Raw genomic sequence first — 17,763 nt, forward strand, 5'->3', positions numbered from 1 at the left:
AAACAGTATGGAAGTTCCTCAACAAGTTAAAAACAGAGTTACCCTACGACCCAGCAACTGCACTACTAGGTATTTACCCAAAGGACACAAAAATATTGATTCAAAGGGGCACATGCACCCCGATGTCTAGAGCAGCATTATCAACAATAGCCAAATTATACAAAGAGCCCTGATGTCTACCGACTGCTGAATGGATAAAGAAGATGTGGTAGATATACAATGGACTATTAGTCATGAAAAAGAATGAAATCTTGCCATTTCAATGGTGTGGATGGAGCTAGACTGTATTATGCTAAGCAAAATAAGCTAATCTGAAAAAGACAAATACAATTTCACTCATATGTAAAAATTTAAGAAACAAAACAAATGAAGTAAAAAAAAAAAAAAAGAAAAAGAAAAACAACAACAAAAAAAACCTCTTAAATACACAGAACAAACTGGTGGTTGCCAGGGGTAGGGTAATGAGTGAATTAAAGGGGAGTAAGAGTACATTTATTTTAATTTTATTTTTTAAAAGATTTTATTTATTTATTTGACAGAGAGACAGCCAGCGAGAGAGGGAACACAGCAGGGGGAGTGGGAGAGGAAGAAGCAGGCTCCCAGCGGAAGAACCTGATGCGGGGCTCGATCCCAGACGCTGGGATCACGCCCTGAGCTGAAGGCAGATGCTTAACGACTGCGCTACCCAGGCGCCCCAAGAGTACATTTATTTTGATGAGCACTGAGCAATTTATAGAAATGTTGAATAATTATATACCTGAAACTAATATAACAGTGCATGTTAATGACACTTCAATTAAAAAAAAGAAATGCACAAAGAAAAATGTATAAGCATATTCACAATATCATTTGTTACAGAAAGAAAAGTCAACAACTTTCATTAATCACTAAGTCAACTTTCACTAATAAGGAGCCTATTACATTATGATATGAATAGTACATGGCTATTAAAAAGAAAAATCTAGATCTAACTGTAGAAACAGATGTCCACAGTGAGAAAAGCAAGTTCTACAGAGATATTTATAGTGTAACCCTACTTTTTGTTTTAAGTAAGCTCTATGCCTAATGTGGGGCCTGAACTCACCACCCAAAGACCAACAGTCACATGCTCCACTGACTCATTCAGGCACACCGATGTAACCCAATTTTTATTAAAAAAAAAAAAAAAAAAAGTGACCCTCCCCAAGTTCCCTATATGTATCTGTACATTTATGTGAGCTTGAAGATGTGGAGACACACCAGGCTATTTTAAAAAAGAGAGAGAAACAAAGGCAAAGGTGATAGTGTGAAAAGTTTGGAGAAACTAAAAACGAAAAACACTCAAACAAAACAGAAAGGCATATAGTCCCTCTCCTCTTATCCTGGATCTCAGTTACACTCTTACTTAGGAGTTTCTTTCATATCTTTCCAGACACTATCCATATATATTTAATAGGAATATATACGTATATATAAATACATGGATACATATCTCAAATGTGTATAGTTTTACACATGAGGTCAAACTATACTGCTATGTAGCTTTTCTACACATTTCTAAATTTATATAGATTTTCCATATTGACAGATACACACTACCTTCTTTAACATAATATACAATATTCAGTGTTACTGTTATACTTACAAAAACTAAGAGATTTTAAAAAAACTTAAATGTTCAAGGAAGTACAAAGATACTCAAAAAGTTAAGATTTATTGCTATAAAGGGATTATAATCTTCCCTACAATTGAAGAAAATTCAGCAGTGATAAAAGCAAAAGTCATTGATATTGGAATTACCAAGGCAAAACATAAATTGTTAATGGAAGATTAGTATAAAAAAGTAGAACAATATACAACTGTAGAATAGTTAGTATTCAATGTGAAACATGCCACAAATTTCATGAGCAAACTACCATACCTAAACAACTTCAGCATTTCCACTACATTTTAAACTATCTTAGTAAATTACTTATAGAGATTGTACAGCTCCAAAAATTTAGTTTATTAATAATAGATATCGTGAGCTTTGGAATTAGAGACTTGGGACAGAATGGCAGTTTCACCATCTACTGCCCATGTTCCAAGTCATTTAACCTGTTTTAAGCCACAACATCCTCAGCTTTGACACAGAATTGTCACGAAGATTAAGTCAGGTAATGCAATTATTTGCATGTATTAAGCTCTTGTAAATGGTAACTATTATTATTAATTATTAATAAGACATCTAGCAACCTGAGAAGTACTTGTATTATGCACAAGAAATAGGAGATGATTAATGGTTGCTTAGGGTTTGGTGGGATATGGGGATATGAGGGGATAGCTAAAGGATGTGGGTTTCTTTCTTTACCCACGCACCCCCTGCCATACACATGCACAGCCTCCCCCATTATCATCTTCTGCACCAGAGGGGTACATTTGTTACAATAAGTGAATATAACATTGCTCATTACCACCCACGGTCCATAATTTACATTCAGCATTCGCTCTTGGTGTTGTACATACTATACATTTGACAGGTATCCACCATCACAGTGACCTGTGGAATAAGGAGTAGTTTCACTGCTGTAAACATCCTCTGTGTTCCACCTACTTGCTTCTTTCTGGGGTGATGCAAATGTTTTAAAATGGACTGTGTTAACAGTTGCACAGATCTGTGCATATACTAAAAGCCACTGCATTGTACACTTCAAATAGGTAAACTGCATACTATGGGAATGGTATCTCAATAAACCTGCCTTCCCCCAAAGAAACATCACACAAGAAATTCGTCTTACCAGGAAGATTAAAAACAAACCTCAAATAATCAGAAACAGAATATGATTAAAGTCAGAGCGTCTAATAAAACTCTGGTAGTTCTTATGGTGTTAGAAATGCAAATTCTTGGGCTCTATTCAACATCTACTGAATCAGAAACCCCCAGTTTATTTTTACAAGCCCTTCTGGAGATTCTGTTACTTGTTCAAGTTTGGGAACCACAGCGACAGGAGCAGAGCTTCTCAAGCTGTATTGTGCATTCAAATCACGCAGCGATCATATTAAAATGCAGATTTTGATTCAGTAGGTCTGGGTGGAGTGTGAGATTCTGCATTTTTAACTAGTTCCCAGGTGCTGCTGCTGCTGTGGCTGCTGGTATATGGACTAGCCTTCAGTACAAGGCTCTAAGAGAACAGAGTAGTGGAAACCACATTTCTGTGGGTCAATTAGTAGGGAAGCATAAAGAAAAAGGCTTGAAACTCAGTGTCCCTTCAAGCATTACAAACACCAAATTAGGTGAGGCTTGTGGTCCACCCACATGCCAGGGTTAGATCATTTGACAAAGATTCTCTGATGGAAGGACAGGATACCTTCCTTCACATCTTCTAAGTTAGAGATATGCTGCAAAACAACTGATTTTTCCTTTGTAATCAGCTGTGGTCTGGTCTATGACTTTATGCAACCTTTAAAAATTACGTTTGCATTTTAAGTCAGTAATGAAAATATTCTCTTAGTAAAAAGCTTAGTATCAAGGGCTTAAAGGGATTTAGAGATACGACTCTAGGTCCTTCATTTCATAGCTCTAACAGGTCCAAAATGATCAAAATGAAGTGGTCTCAGGGGCCAAGATTAGAATTGAGCTCTCCAGAATCTAGACCAGCAGTCTTTCAATTCTATCATTTCAAGTTCCTTCCTGCAGTTTCATCCCCAAGTAACTCTTTTTTTTTTTTAAAGATTTTATTTATTTATTCGACAGACAGCCAGCGAGAGAGGGAACACAAGCAGGGGGAGTGGGAGAGGAAGAAGCAGGCTCATAGCGGAGGAGCCTGATGTGGGGCTCGATCCCATAACACCAGGATCACGCCCTGAGCCGAAGGCAGACGCTTAACCGCTGTGCCACCCAGGCGCCCCATCCCCAAGTAACTCTTAGTGCCCAACCAGCACCCTCCAGTTTTATACTGGTTGCATGGATCTCCGCATTAGCTGTTCACCCCCTCTTCCGTGATACTGGTATGGGTCTCCTACCACTACTCAAATTCCTCTAATACCCAATTAGTTCCTCCCGCATCATTTCTTTATACTCGTCTAAATGCCTCCAATTCTAGGTCTCTAGAGCTTCATGGGATTCCTTGTCCTAGGACAACTTCTCCTTACTGCTTTCCCCATATCTTCCCTCTACACGCCAGGTCCTAGTACTGATTGTGGTATCAAGCTTTCTCCAGGACCGTCAAATCATCAGTTTTATACCAGTACCTTCATATTCACATCTTACTTGATCCTCACACGCCAAGATAAACAAGTTGACTAGCCCATGGTATGAGGTAGTACTTCCTTTTCTGCATCAAATTTACCTCCGTAAAACTTCATGGGATGTCTGTTGCTCACAAACAATTCTGAATTTAGTTTATCCAGATGACTTGACTTTCAAACCAAAAACATTGGTGTTTAAGTCTATCTTAATGTTACAGTTATCTACTCCTTCGCTCATTTCCCCCCTAACCAGCTTTCGGTATGACAGGTGTCAAATGATTACCAAAAGTCTAAGAAGGAACAACTGGAATGATGTATATTATACTCCCATCCCTGCACATATACTATCTCCCCGTTTTCTCAGACCGGTCAGACCGTAAACAAAGGGACATGTGTAGGCGCTTTACTTCATCAGTATACTTACAGGGAGTCAGCCTGGCACTGACCTTCACGTCCCTGTCTCTTGGGAGTACAACCGTGCTGTACGCTCTCATCTTCCTGAGCATTTGAATTCCAGGCCTCTGTTCCAACAGCCTCCTGATGCTGACTCACCAGCCCAATGTCAACCTAGTGAGAACTAGCCTGCTCTACTCCAATCCAATCTAATAGCACAGTCTAAGGATTCTTCTTTGACCCTAGTTCACAGGTTTGGTTTGTCTTCTACCCTTCTTTCTTCTTCAAAAGGTATCTTCTAGCTGTAGATCTCTTCCAAATTTAAGTCTTCAGATTATTTCTTTTAAAAAGAACAATTCTCTAGCTAAAAATGTATCTAACGTACTACCCCCCACCCTGTATACACGCCACCCTTTGCATCTGTTGGAACTCTGTATGTATCTTGACCCATTTTCACCTGATCAAGTAGAACTCTGAACAACTCAATGTTTACCTTTTCCCATGTGTATATTTAATTCCCTTACAAAGCCTCAACAGATTCGTCAAGCATGGTTCTTCTTTCTTCCCGGAGATTATGCTCAATACTCTGTACAGCAATTTCTTACCCGTTATTATAGATCAGTGCTTCTTGAACTTTAACGTTCTTGTTAAAATGCATATTTTGATCCAGCAGCTCTTAGGTGGAGCTTATGATCATGCATTTGGAACAAGCTTCCAGGGGATGCTCTGATACTGGTCCACAGAGTACATGGTTATAGACTTCATCATGAACAGTGGTAAAACTCACAGGTCTTCTAGATATAATTGGGGTCGTCCTAGGAATTTTCTCAAGAGGTGAATCACACTGTACCTGCAGTCTGCTGGTATCGCCAATATCCATATTTTTGGCCAGTAGTTCCATTCACCCATGAGCTCCTTCAAAACTCTTCAGTATATGCATCACTGGGTCCCAGCTTTCCCCACCCACTGGGTCCCAGCTTTCCCCACCCCCTCTACAGTCTGTCAATTAAACCAGGGTCATGTTATTTGTATTGTCATCCATTAGATATACATAATCCTTCAGTTTCGAGGGGCAATGTATGAATGTGACTGTAATTCTCTCTCCAATTAACCCCCTGGCAATCTTTCTTCATAACATCTACAGATTAAATTACTTCTGTATTTTTAGACAGCAAATACAAGAGCTGGGGCTTAGGGGTAAATTTTGTTAATAAACAGAATTTATCGATAATGAAAACTAACAATTAAAAAAACCGCTACATTCCTGGGGCGCATGGGTGGCTCAGTCGTTAAGCGTCTGCCTTCGGCTCAGAGCGTGATCCCAGAGTCCTGGAATCGGGCCCCACATCAGGCTCCTCTGCTGGAAACCTGCTTCTTCCTCTCCCGCTCTCCCTGCTTGTGTTCCCTCTCTCACTGGCTATCTCTCTCTCAGTCAAATAAATAAATAAAAATCTAAAAACAAACAAACAAACAAACAAACAAAACACTATATTCCTAAACCAGAAAATATAAAGTTGCAATGTAATCACTGAATGGTAAATCCAACAGGAGCAACAGTCACCTACCCCATCACCCTTACATCCTAGCAATCTAGGAGGTATCCCCTTCTTTAAAACATCGTTATCTTTACACAGCTACACAGTTAACAGCAATACAGTAAGAACAGGAAGGGGCCTCAAAAAAAAAAAAAAAGAACAGGAAGGGGCCTCTACAGGAAAGACAGAATTGAGGTTGTGCACCGTGAATGACACATTTCAAAGTTAGGCCTAAGTAACTTTCTGATCATTCATTATTATATATTTTCTATGCCTGTTTCCTCCCTAATAAGTTATATAATCAACAAGCTGCATTGTTTCTACTCCTACCTCCAAGATTCGAGGTTTATGGAAATGATGCACGGAAAGTGACTAGACCCAGACCCATAAAGATTAAGTGTAATCTTAACTACTTAATTAGTGGCTCAGTGGGTGCTAAGGCATCAAACAGGTATTTACAGGGAATCAGAGGAGTCTGTGGGCCATGGGAAAAGTCGAGCCAGCACCATCCTTGCACTTCGCCTGTAATGTACAGGTGAGGAGGCATTAGGGTGTGGGGAGGAGACATTCATTTATTCAGTATTCTGCAGTCTATGAGATGCTAGGGGAGACACCAGAGAATGAGCCTGGTAGAGTTTCCCCTTCACGAGGCTCCTGTTTTACTAGTTACCTAGATCTAACCTTCTTCTTGGTTTTCCCTAAGTAATCTTACTGCTTAGTGATATATCTCAACTGTTACAGAATTTATGATTTACACTAGAATTCACAAATTCAAATGACTGCAAGACCAGACAATATAAATGCATAAAAAGTTGATTTAAGACCACAGTGCAGAGTGATGTTTAGCAAATTCCGACCTAAAAGCAATAAAAATTTTTAACAAAATTTTAGTATCTGGAGTAAGGATCTATACCTTAAGACTTTATGGTCTAGAGTTTTGTAAACACCCAATTCCAGGTGATTTTTAGCCAAAAAGTTATCAAATATATAATAAACATGACTTCTATCTTTAAACCCTTTCTTATGAATAAATAAATCCTCAAATTTATCCAATTAGTCTTCTGATGTATTCTTGATTCCTAAGAAAACATATTGCACAACTTAGTGGAAAAATACCAAGGAAAGTCTAGGAACCCTGGGTTCTAGTCCTCTTTTTCATGCCTTTCTGTATGATCTAGGACAAGTCATAATCTTCCTGAACCTCCTCAGGATTATTTTGAGGAGATGCATGTTTCATTTTGGAAGGAGAAAGCACAGCCATGGATGACTGATAAAGCAGACCATGGGATGCAGAATCCTCAGAGGTAGGCCAGAGGAGAGAAGGTAAAAAAAGAAAAAAAAAATTGTGAAGAATCTAAAAGTAAAGGAAGGAAATGTGACAAAACCAGCATGTCCAATATCGGGCCGCCATAAGAAAATACCACAGACTGGGTGGCTTTAAAAAACAGAAATTTATTTTCTCATAGACTGGAACCTGGGAGCTCAAGATCAAGGTGCCAGCACACGTACCCCTTACTGATTTCTGGTGAGGGATCTTTCCCTAGCTTGTAGATGGCTGCCTTCTCACTGTGTCTCCACATGGCTGCGAAAGAGAACAAGGCAACAATCCCGTCATAAGGGCCCCATGCTTATGACCTCATCTAAACCTAAGTATCTCCCCAAAGGCCAATTTCCAAATACGGTCACACTGGCGGTTAGGGCTTCAACAAAAGAATTTGGAAGCATACAATTTAGTCCACAGCATTTTGCCCCTGGGTCCCCAAATTCATTTCCTTCTCACACACGAAATACACTCAGTTCATCCCAACAGCCCCTTATTAACTCATTCCAGAATCAACTCTAAGTCCAAAGTTTCATCTAGTATCATCTGTGGGTGAAACTCAAGATACAATTCATTCAGAGGCAAAATTCCTCTCCAGCTATGAACCTGTGAAACCAGATAAGTTATATACTTCCAAAATATAATGGTAGGACAGGCACAGGGTAGACATTTGCATTCCAAAAGGGAGGGGTGCCTAGGTGGCTTAGTAGGTTAAGTGTCCAATTCTTGATTTCTGCTCAGGTCACAATCTCAGGGTCCTGAGACTGAAGATCAAGCCCCAAGTCGGGCTCTGTGCTAGGCATGGAGGCTGCTTATGATTCTCACTCTCCCTCTTCTGTCCCCCCACTCTCTCTCTCTTAAAAAAAAAAGGGGGGGGCGAAATCAGAAGGAAGAAAGTGGTGACAGGACCCAAGCAAGTCTAAAACCTAGCAAAACAAATTCCATTAAGTCTTAAGGATCAAGAATAATCATTTTTGGTTCAATGTCCCTCCTTCCAGGCCCAATGGAAGTCAAGCCCACTGAATCCCCCCAGCAGAGGCCGTAAGGCCTGCTGAAACTGAGGCAGTGGCCTGATGATCTCTGATTTGCCTTTGGGGTCATTTCTCCTCCTTCTTGAAGATAATCCATGTTCACAGCCACATAGCTCCATCATCCCACCCGTCAAATCCAAGAAGTCCAACAGCCTTTCTTCATTTTGCCACATCTCTGTCCCCTTTAGTTCAAACTGGCAGTATTTCTGCTCGAAAATCCTATAAACTCTTTATCAGATGGTTTCCAGCCACACAGTGTTATTTTCAGAACAAGCTTCCTCATTTTTTTGCAATATGGACAGGCTAAGAATTTTCCAAATCTTCAAATTCTAGTTTTTTCCTTAACAATTCTGTCTTCGATTCCTCTCTCTCCATTTTACACTCTACTATAAGCAGTCAGGAGGAATCACACTGCTCTATCAACACTTTGCTCAGAAATCTCCTCAGCTAAATATCTAATTGCATTGCTCACAATTCTTCCTTCTACAAAACACTATGTCACAGTCCAGCCAAGTTCTTTGCCATTTCATAATAAGGATTGCCCTTGCTTCAGTTTCTAATAACATGTTCCTCATTTCTGAGACTTCACCAGAATAGTCCTTAATGCCCATATTTCTGGCATGCACCTCAAACCTCGTCTGAACTCTACGCAGTTACAAAGCTGCTACCACATGTTTAGGTATTAGCTACTGCAGCACTGCACTCCTGGTACCCAAATCTGCCTTAGTCAGCTTGGACTGCTGCAACAAAATACCAGTGGGTAGCTTAAACAGCAATTTAGTTTCTCCCAGTTCTAGAAACTAGAAGTCTAAGATAAAGGTACCAGCATGGTTGGTTTCTGGTAAGAGTTTTCTTTTTGGCTTGTAGATGGACACTTTGTCACTGTGTCATCACAACGCTGTGTGTGTTTGGCGGGGGCGGGTATTAGGAGAGAGAGAACAAGCTCTTTGGTGTCTTTTCTTACAAGGCACCAATCCATCAGAAGGGATCTATCCTCTGACCTCTCTAAACCTACTTATCTCCTAGAGGACCCCTTTCCAAACACCATCACACTGGGGGTCAGGGCTTCAATGCGTGAATTTGAAGAGACACAATTCAGTCTACAACACAGCAGCTCAGGATGTCTCTGATAGCTTGGAGAGCAGAACATACCTTCTTTCACCAAAAGGATGAGACAGGAGTGCAGAAGAGAAGGAATTAAAGAAGATTCTTTGAGTTAGTGTAGTATACCAAAGGAATGCAGATTTCAGCAAGAGATTTCTCTGCTGGGGATCCTGATTATGACTTCACTGTAATACGTTCAAGATGTGGCTATGTAACACGTCAAATTCTTTGAAGTAATGAAAAATGAACAGAACTTTTGTAAAAAACATTACGGGAAAGATTCAGTATTCTTCAGAGACCTTTGAAGCAATTTTAGAAAACAGATCCACGCTAAACTTTACTCATTTTCTTTGAAACATAACTCTGTGACTGAGTCCAAACACCACTGTGGTGTTGCGGCTAGGGATGGGGGTCTGATTGGGGAAGGAAGACTGTGAAATGGAAATCACGGCAAGGCCAGGAAAGAACTAACCACCTGCCACACACTCTTTTTATTTCTAGACTTCAATATTTAATGGGTTTAGAAATCATCAAAACAGCCAGATGTACTGCAGCTTGAGTTTAATGGGTCATGCTAATGTGAGGGGGACAAGATGAGGAGGGTAGGCTACGTGATGCTGAAGGGCCTTTCCAATCCTTAATCCTCTTCGTTTTCTACAAAGATGTGGCAGTGGTTTCTGGAGACTATGTACCTCTAGATGAGGATATTGGCCTTGTTCTTACATAACTAAAGGGAAAGCTGGTAGCAGTGCCAGCTTCAAGAGCCCAGAAAGGAGAAATGAAATGATTAAACTGCCATCATTAAATGAACAGAGAGGCCACCTAGAGCTGTAAGATTAAGGAAGAGGAATAAGCAAGGGCTTAAGGGAGAAAATGGTAAGAAGAAAAAAAAAATCCAAAAGACTTCAGATAGTGCTGGAGGAAAGAAGCGGGTATTCAGTAAGTGAGTAGAAAGGACAGAGAGTGCTCCTGCTGAGGAAAGGTACACCAGATCTGAGTTCCTCAGAAAAGGAAAGAGATCATTTCAAGAAGGGTCAAGAAGAAAACAAACCCACTGAGAAATCAACAACAGAAAATCAATAACAGTGGCTGGCACTGAAAAAGGTCTTTACAATTCAAAAAGATCTTGCCAGTTTATTCACGCTCACTGGCACAGTGCCTCACATGTAATAGATGCACACTAAATATCTGCAGAAGAAAAAAAATGTAACTAAGTCCCCCCAACATCCCTGAGAAGATCCTCCCAAGAATTAGTACAGTGAGATACAACAAAATATAAAGGTGCAATACAAAAAGAATAAAATCTACACTGTGGGAAATACAGGCTGGCCACACTTTAAAACAGGGACGACCTTTAGATTTGTGAAGCCCTTGAAATCACACTCTGCTCACATTTTTTAGCAAGAGGGTTCAGAACTTTTGATTATAATTTCAATGTGAGTTATCAGCAATTGATATATAATTAATTACTGTGTTGGCAAAAGATCAGTGGAAATGTGATATATAGGATATTTACCTAGGTTACAGTTTCATGTACATTTACATACCACTTGAATTGTTATCCTTCAGACATATCTTACATTGTAAACTACACTTCAAAGATTCAGACTAACACCATGACTTTGTTGTTCTCTTTATACTGTACTTCCCCTCCACCCCACAAAAGCAATTTTTAGATACATTATCTCATTCATGTTCCGAATGTTGCCTAGCCAAGTTAGGAGTACACCAAAGGCACTTAACCATTTTAGATTTTGATTTCTTAATAAATGTTAAAGACACTTTTATATTAAATATACTAACAGTAAACCTTTAAGTAGCAGAGAATGCAAAATATACTCTTTCAGAGAAGTTACATATTCTAATGGAAAGACCTAGACAAGCATCCACCCATATTAATTCCGTGTAGATAAAGCTCACAAAAGTTCTGACCTCAAACTCCCTAAGTGAAACTTCCAAGAAATGAAAACTGAAACACCCAACACCGGGGTCCTGACCATTCTCTGAAGCTCCAGTTGTTTAATGTAGAATTTTTTTTTTAAAGATTTTATTTATTTACTTGAGAGTGAGTGAGGGAGAGAGAGAGAGAGAACAAGCTGGGGAGGAGGCAGAGGGAGGGAGAAGCAGACTCCCCGCTGAGCAGGGAGGCCCATCCCAGGACTCCGGGATCAAGACCTGAGCTGAAGGCAGACGCTTAACCAACTAAGCCACCCAGACGCCGGTTGATTACTGTTACTTAACCGATTCCCCTCCCCCATTAAACCAGGAGGAGAACTGAAAACCACAAAGATATTACACTTTGATATGTCTTTTAAAAAATTATTTTAAATTATTACTATTACCAACCCCTCCCCCTCCCACACACACAATGAAATCGAATGAGCCCTAAGGGGAAGCAGAAACTACGGAGGAAGAAAAAAAAACAACCTGTATTCGAGCAATTAAACTTAAGCGCAGTCTTTGAACTGCTAAACACCCCGGGGACACGTATAATTTTTTTCTTCTTCTGGAGGGTGAAAGAGATCAAGATGCTGTAAGAAAGCGCAGACGATAAAACTCAGGTCAATTTAGAATGTCCGGAACCGTGAAAAACTATAGAGAATTCTCAAGGTCAGTGTAGCAAGAGGGACTCCGCAGACAGCTTACTCGGGGAAAGGAGGGGGTATTTCGAGGACTTCAAAGGACGGGAATGGGGGTGGGGTGGGAAGGCCGGAGGAAAAGAGGGTGAAGGAGAGGCTGGAAGGAAATGGGAGAAATGGGAAGGGGGCAGGCCACTAGGGCGCTGGCAAAGGAGTCGCCGGGCGGGAGCCCGGGGGTGGGGAGGAGAAGGGGAAGGGAGCCCCGGCCCCGCCCCGGGGAGGCCCGAGCGCCCGGCCGTCCCCCTTACCAGCGGGAGCAGGAAGCCCCAGAGCAGGGCGGTCGCGGCCCTGGGCAGCGGCCGCTGCGGCCCCATCGGACTGCTGGGCGCCCGGCGACGCGGCGCTTCTCGGCGGGCACAGGCTCCGGGTCCCGCCGCTGCGCTGCCTCCGTGGCCGGGCCGGACCGGCGCGGACGGCGGGGCTTGGCAGGGGCCGCCGCTGCTATTGCGGCCGCCGCTGCAGCGCCGACTTCCTCTTCCGGCTCCGCCCAGAGGACGCGGAAACCCCCGCGCGGGGCACGTGGAGTCCGGGTTCGCGCGCGCCGCCAGTCGGGCTGGTTCTCGGCGCTCTCCAGTGCCGGCGTTGGCAGGCCGCCTACTGTGGGTCTGGGCGTGTCTCTTTCTCTTTCCAGCTGCCTGACCCGAACTCTCCCCAGAGTCCGGGGGGGGGGGGGGGCGGCCGCCCAAAGCAACTTCTTCAATACCTCTTCTTCCTAGGAGTCACCGTGCGCCTGCTCTGTACTCCAGTACCGACCCGGCGTCCGGGCTCAAAATCTACGTGCTCGTTTGCCCCCCGGCAGGTCCCGTTCACTTACACGTATATCCACCGGGTCCCAAACAGCCGCGACCTCTGTATCCAGGCCACCGATGTTTCTCTCCTCCAAACTGGTCTGTTTAAGACTCCGGGTGGCCCATTATCCACATAGCAGTCCTAGATACAAATCAGATCATGTCACTCCCCATCACACTTAGAACAAAATCAAAACTCTACTCTGGCCTACAAAGTTTACGTAGTATGGTCCCTGTCTTCTTCTCTGACCCCATCTTCACTACTTTCCCACGCTTTACATCCACATGGCCACCTTTGGTTCTTTTGTACCTGTAGTCCTTCCTCCTGGAGTCTTTTTCTTTCTCTATACCGGTCCATTGGCATTCCCTCATCAGCTTAAATGTCACTTCCCCAGAGGGAACCTCCTGACGTACCCATTCTAAAGGAGCCATTCATTTTCATTACCAGATGTCTTATTTTAATTCTCTGTAAATCACTTTTCACTCTCATATTCTCTTGCTTATTTATGCGTTCATTGATCTGTGATGTCGCCTCCCACTTAGTATAGCAAGGGGTGTCTTTGCTTTTTGTTCACTGCGATATCCCTCATATCTACAATATCGGCCATCAAAGTAGGTCCTCAAATATTTGTTGGATGAATATTTAATTCTAAACACTGAAGGATGCTGTGCCTGCCATCCCACAGCTGAGTTTAGCAAGGGACACAGATGTGTGAGCAAACACAGTTCAGGATGAATAGTGACTCTTTCGTTTGCACAAGATGCCATGGGAGTATCAAAGGAACATATAAAAGGGGTGCCAGGAAAAATTCCAACCTAAGCTGAGTCTAGAAGGGTGAGTTAATTTTAGCCAGGCAATGGGCAGGGGAAGGGGGAGACTTCCAGGAAGAGTGAACCATTAGTGTCAAAGCCAAAGGTGACATTGGAGGAACTGCAAAACTTAGGCTTGGCTGAAGTTATGAGTGGTGAAAGATGAAGTGAGAGAAGAGGGCAGAGGCAAATCACAAACAGATTAGGGTGTCCTGCTTGGGACTTTAGGCTTCATCCAATTGTTGGTGGAAAACAGATTAATAATAATTAGAGCAGTGACAATTTCTGGTTTAGAAAGCTCTTTGTGGTGGCAGGCAGGGTGGCAGTTGGACTGAAACAGGGCAAGAGTGGGAGCCAGGAAACCTATTGGACAGCTGTGTAACCTAACCCAGGCCAGGAATAGTGAGGGCCTGAACTGAGACAGTGGCAGGAGAAATGGGGAGGAGGAGATGGATCTGAAAGATTTGTAGTAGAATTTGGTAACTGAGAGGACATGGGAGATGAAAGAGAGAAGGAGAGGGATGATTGCTAGGGTCTTGTCCTGGGCCATTTGTTGAGATGATCACCACAGGAGTTGGGGTTGGGTGGGGGTGTGCAGAGAGAAATATTTTCACATGTTTTGCAATTCTTGCGGGACATCCAAGTCAAATGTCTGCAGGTTGATGGCTGGGTAGGTTGGTCCTAAGGTTAGTGGCACAATGAGGCCGGAACACAGGACTCCTGCCTTTGATCCTAGATTCTTTTTCACACTTTCTAGCTGCTGAGGGCAAGCGAGTTTCCTCTTTAGTAAAATGGCTGTGATGGACTGGATGACTTCATCTCTAAATATTCCCTCCTGCCCATAGTGGCACTTTGCCTAGTGAATCTCCAGCGTGGCTCCTGAGGCTGTCTGAAGATCTCTGATTTTCCTGTCTATGTTTATGCCCACTTTTCCTTCTCAATTAGAGAAAATTTTGTTGTTTGCAGCCAAAGAAATTGTGTTATAGGCTAGTTCCTTGTACAGTCTCTCTTTTCCTGCTTTAGTTTTCACAACTGAAAAATGTGGACAGTAATACCTGTACTGCCTGCCTCACATGATTATTATAAAAATTATAAGATTTGTAATGTAGGTAAAATTACTCTGAAAAAAATTTTTTTAAAGCAGAGGAGGAGAGGGAGAGAAGGAGAAAGAAAAGAATAATAGAAAGCTGTGTTATTGCTCTGATCCAAAGTATCAGCACTGTTTGTCATAATTCCCCTGCCAGAAGGGTGTCTCTTTGGTCGAAGTCCCTATGCAGGATGAGATGAAGGAAACTGGGAGAGTTCATGGAAGATTAAAAGATTTTTGGTAATAACTTACTACTGGAAAGGCTGTTAACAGTTATTTGGAGGATATCTCTGTAATACATGAATTTCCCTGCAAGTATTAGGTATGATAAAGAGTACCAGGCTGTTTTAGTCAATGTTTTTCTTCCATAAATAAACTATATATAAAAATCCAGTTATGGGGCACCTGGGTGTCTCAGTCGGCTGGGCATCTACGTTTGGCTCAGGTCATGATCCCAGGGTCCTGGGATCCAGTCCCGAGTTGGGCTCTTTGCTCAGGAGGGAGCTTCCTTCTCCCTCTCCCCACCCCCGACTCATACTCTCTCTAGCTCTAAAATTAATAAATAATCCAGTTACAGAAAACAAGTATTGCTAGATTAAAGATCATTTCAATTTCTAAATATACTTACTTAATGGAATTTTTTCCAATGATAAAAGATAGAATGTTGTAGGTTGTTGGAACCTATGTTTTCTTCTAAGTGTTTTATAGTCTGCGGTCTTATGTTTTAAGTCTTTAAAGTATTTTGAATTGATTTTTGTGCTTATCACTTTTAATGGGAATAACGATTACCACCTCAGTCTCAGTAATTATCTTGTTCGCAGATTAAAAAGCTGCTTAGCGTTTCCTGGTATTGCTTTTCTGTCAAGACTACCTGGCTTTGATTAAATGCTTTCCTCCTCTAATACCTGTTTATGAGGCATTTCTCCTTGAGGAGAACATGTGACTTGAATGATTCCTGGTTCACAAGAGGTGACTAGGAGCAGACAGGCAAGCCAACAGCTATGGTTTCATCACTAGCTCTTCTGTTCACCTCTTCACATACATTTATTACCGTTATTGACAGAATTCCTCCGCATTGGAGTTACGTCAATCAGTCAAACAGTTGCCACTTCCTACATGAAAGGCGAATTTAAATTTAACTTGAATCTTAGGGAGTGCAGAAGAGTATTCAGTAGTTGAAAATATTGGGAGAAAGAATTTCCTAAAGCTCACAGTTGTGGAGCACCAAATGACCCAAGGTGATAGACCAAAATTCAAGCTCTGGTCACTTCTCTTAGGAAATCTTTATAAATTGCAGCAATGGAACTTCTTCTTCTTCCTCTTCTCCCCTTACTCCCCCTCCACCTCCTCCTCCTTATTTTTTTTAAAGATTTATTTATTTGAGAGAGAGAGAGAGAGAGTGCAACGGGGAGGGGCAAAGGGAGAGAGAAGTTTGAGGCAGACCCTGGACTGAGCACAGAACCCAATGCGGGGCAACATTTCACGACCCTGAGATCAGGGCCCTGAGATCACGACCTGAGCTGAAACCAAGAATCGGATGTTTAACCGATTGCACCACCCAAGTGCCCCAATAAGGGAACTTCTTGAATGCAACACCATGCAAAGTTTAATAATAATGTCTTATAAACTATTATTATTATTTTAAAGCTCACATTTACACTTTTTTTGCATACATTATCTAATTTAATTCATTTAAGGCAATTTTATGAAGTAAATTATTACTTTCATTTTGCAGATGAGCAAGTATAGAGGTCAAATTATTCATATGAAATCTCCCACAAGATATGGAGCAGGAATTTAAACCCAATCAGACAGGATCCTGGAAAGATAGTGCAGTAGGAAGCATCCAGAATCTGCAAGTTGGATTCCCGTTTTTATCATTATCGGTGCTCAATAAATGTTTGCTTAATTAATGTTTGCCAATAATTGAGAAGCCTGTGTTGTCATTTTGAATATTTTTGGGTTCAATTAAATTACTTCTGAAGTGTCTTCTAAAGCTTAAACAGAGCTAGACTTTGAGGAACTGCTGGATCTAATTTTTTTAAAAATCAGTTCTTTTATTTAAAGTTTTTTTTAAAGATTTACTTATTTATTTGAAAGAGAAAAAGGGGGCACAGAGGAAGAGGGAGAGAGAGAATCTCAAGCAAACTCCCTGCTGAGTTTGGAGCCTCACACAGGGTTTGATCTCACGACCCTGAGATCATGACCTAAGCTGAAACCAAGAGTCAGATGCCTAACTGACGGAGCCACCCAGGCACCCCCAGGTCTTTTATTTTAATTTGCTTAGAAAAATTTGAGGGTCTCCTCATTGGTAATAAGGAGGAAGAAATTTAAGTAGCAGATTCAATATTAAGATGATTCTTTTGGGTCATAAGATTATTAAACTCAGAAATATATATATTTTAAAGTTATGTAACTTTTTGAACAGTTTAAATTTACCAAATGAGTTCCTGGTAATAGCAGATATTTTTCCTTCCAGGTTATATTTTACACTAAAAATGAATGAAGATAAATTGATACGTATGTATGATAACATTATCGATAGACTACTTATGAATTCTTTGAATGAATAAATTGTTTTATAAAAAAAATTCTGAAAAAAGAATATTGTAAGCCCCAGTTATATTGTTCCTGGTGTTGGAGCATAACAAGAGGTGATATTGTCTATATAAAGCAGTGTGACTTCAAGGCAGTGGTTGATCTTAAATGTTGCTGGGAATGGCAAAGCATAGCCCATTTCCAAGCTGCTCAGGCAGAACAGATTGAAATCACGTGTTACTAAAATCTCTTTCTGGCTTCAGATGAATTCACTGACATGGTTTTCTTGCTTGGGCACTACAGTATTATCT

General features: G+C 41.4%; 1 protein-coding gene across 3 annotated transcripts in view; it reads right to left on the reverse strand.

Moving 5' to 3' along the window:
• The window catches only part of SPPL2A (signal peptide peptidase like 2A), a 56,166-nt gene extending 43,455 nt beyond the window's left edge, over positions 1 to 12,711 (reverse strand). The window contains exon 1 of one of the 3 annotated variants that reach the window (XM_087859293.1): positions 12,478 to 12,711. In XM_087859293.1, the coding sequence (XP_087715419.1) occupies positions 12,478 to 12,543 (66 nt within the window). In that variant the 5' untranslated portion in view covers positions 12,544 to 12,711. The remainder of the gene's footprint in view (positions 1 to 12,477) is intronic. The other 2 variants (XM_045812123.2, XM_045812124.2) reach the window with 2 other exon arrangements.
• Between the last annotated feature and the right edge of the window lie 5,052 nt (positions 12,712 to 17,763).

This window comes from Ursus americanus, chromosome 36, assembly GCF_024610735.1.
Source record: "Ursus americanus isolate L20-20 chromosome 36, mUrsAme1.1.p, whole genome shotgun sequence".
NCBI classification, from domain to species: Eukaryota; Metazoa; Chordata; class Mammalia; order Carnivora; family Ursidae; genus Ursus; species Ursus americanus.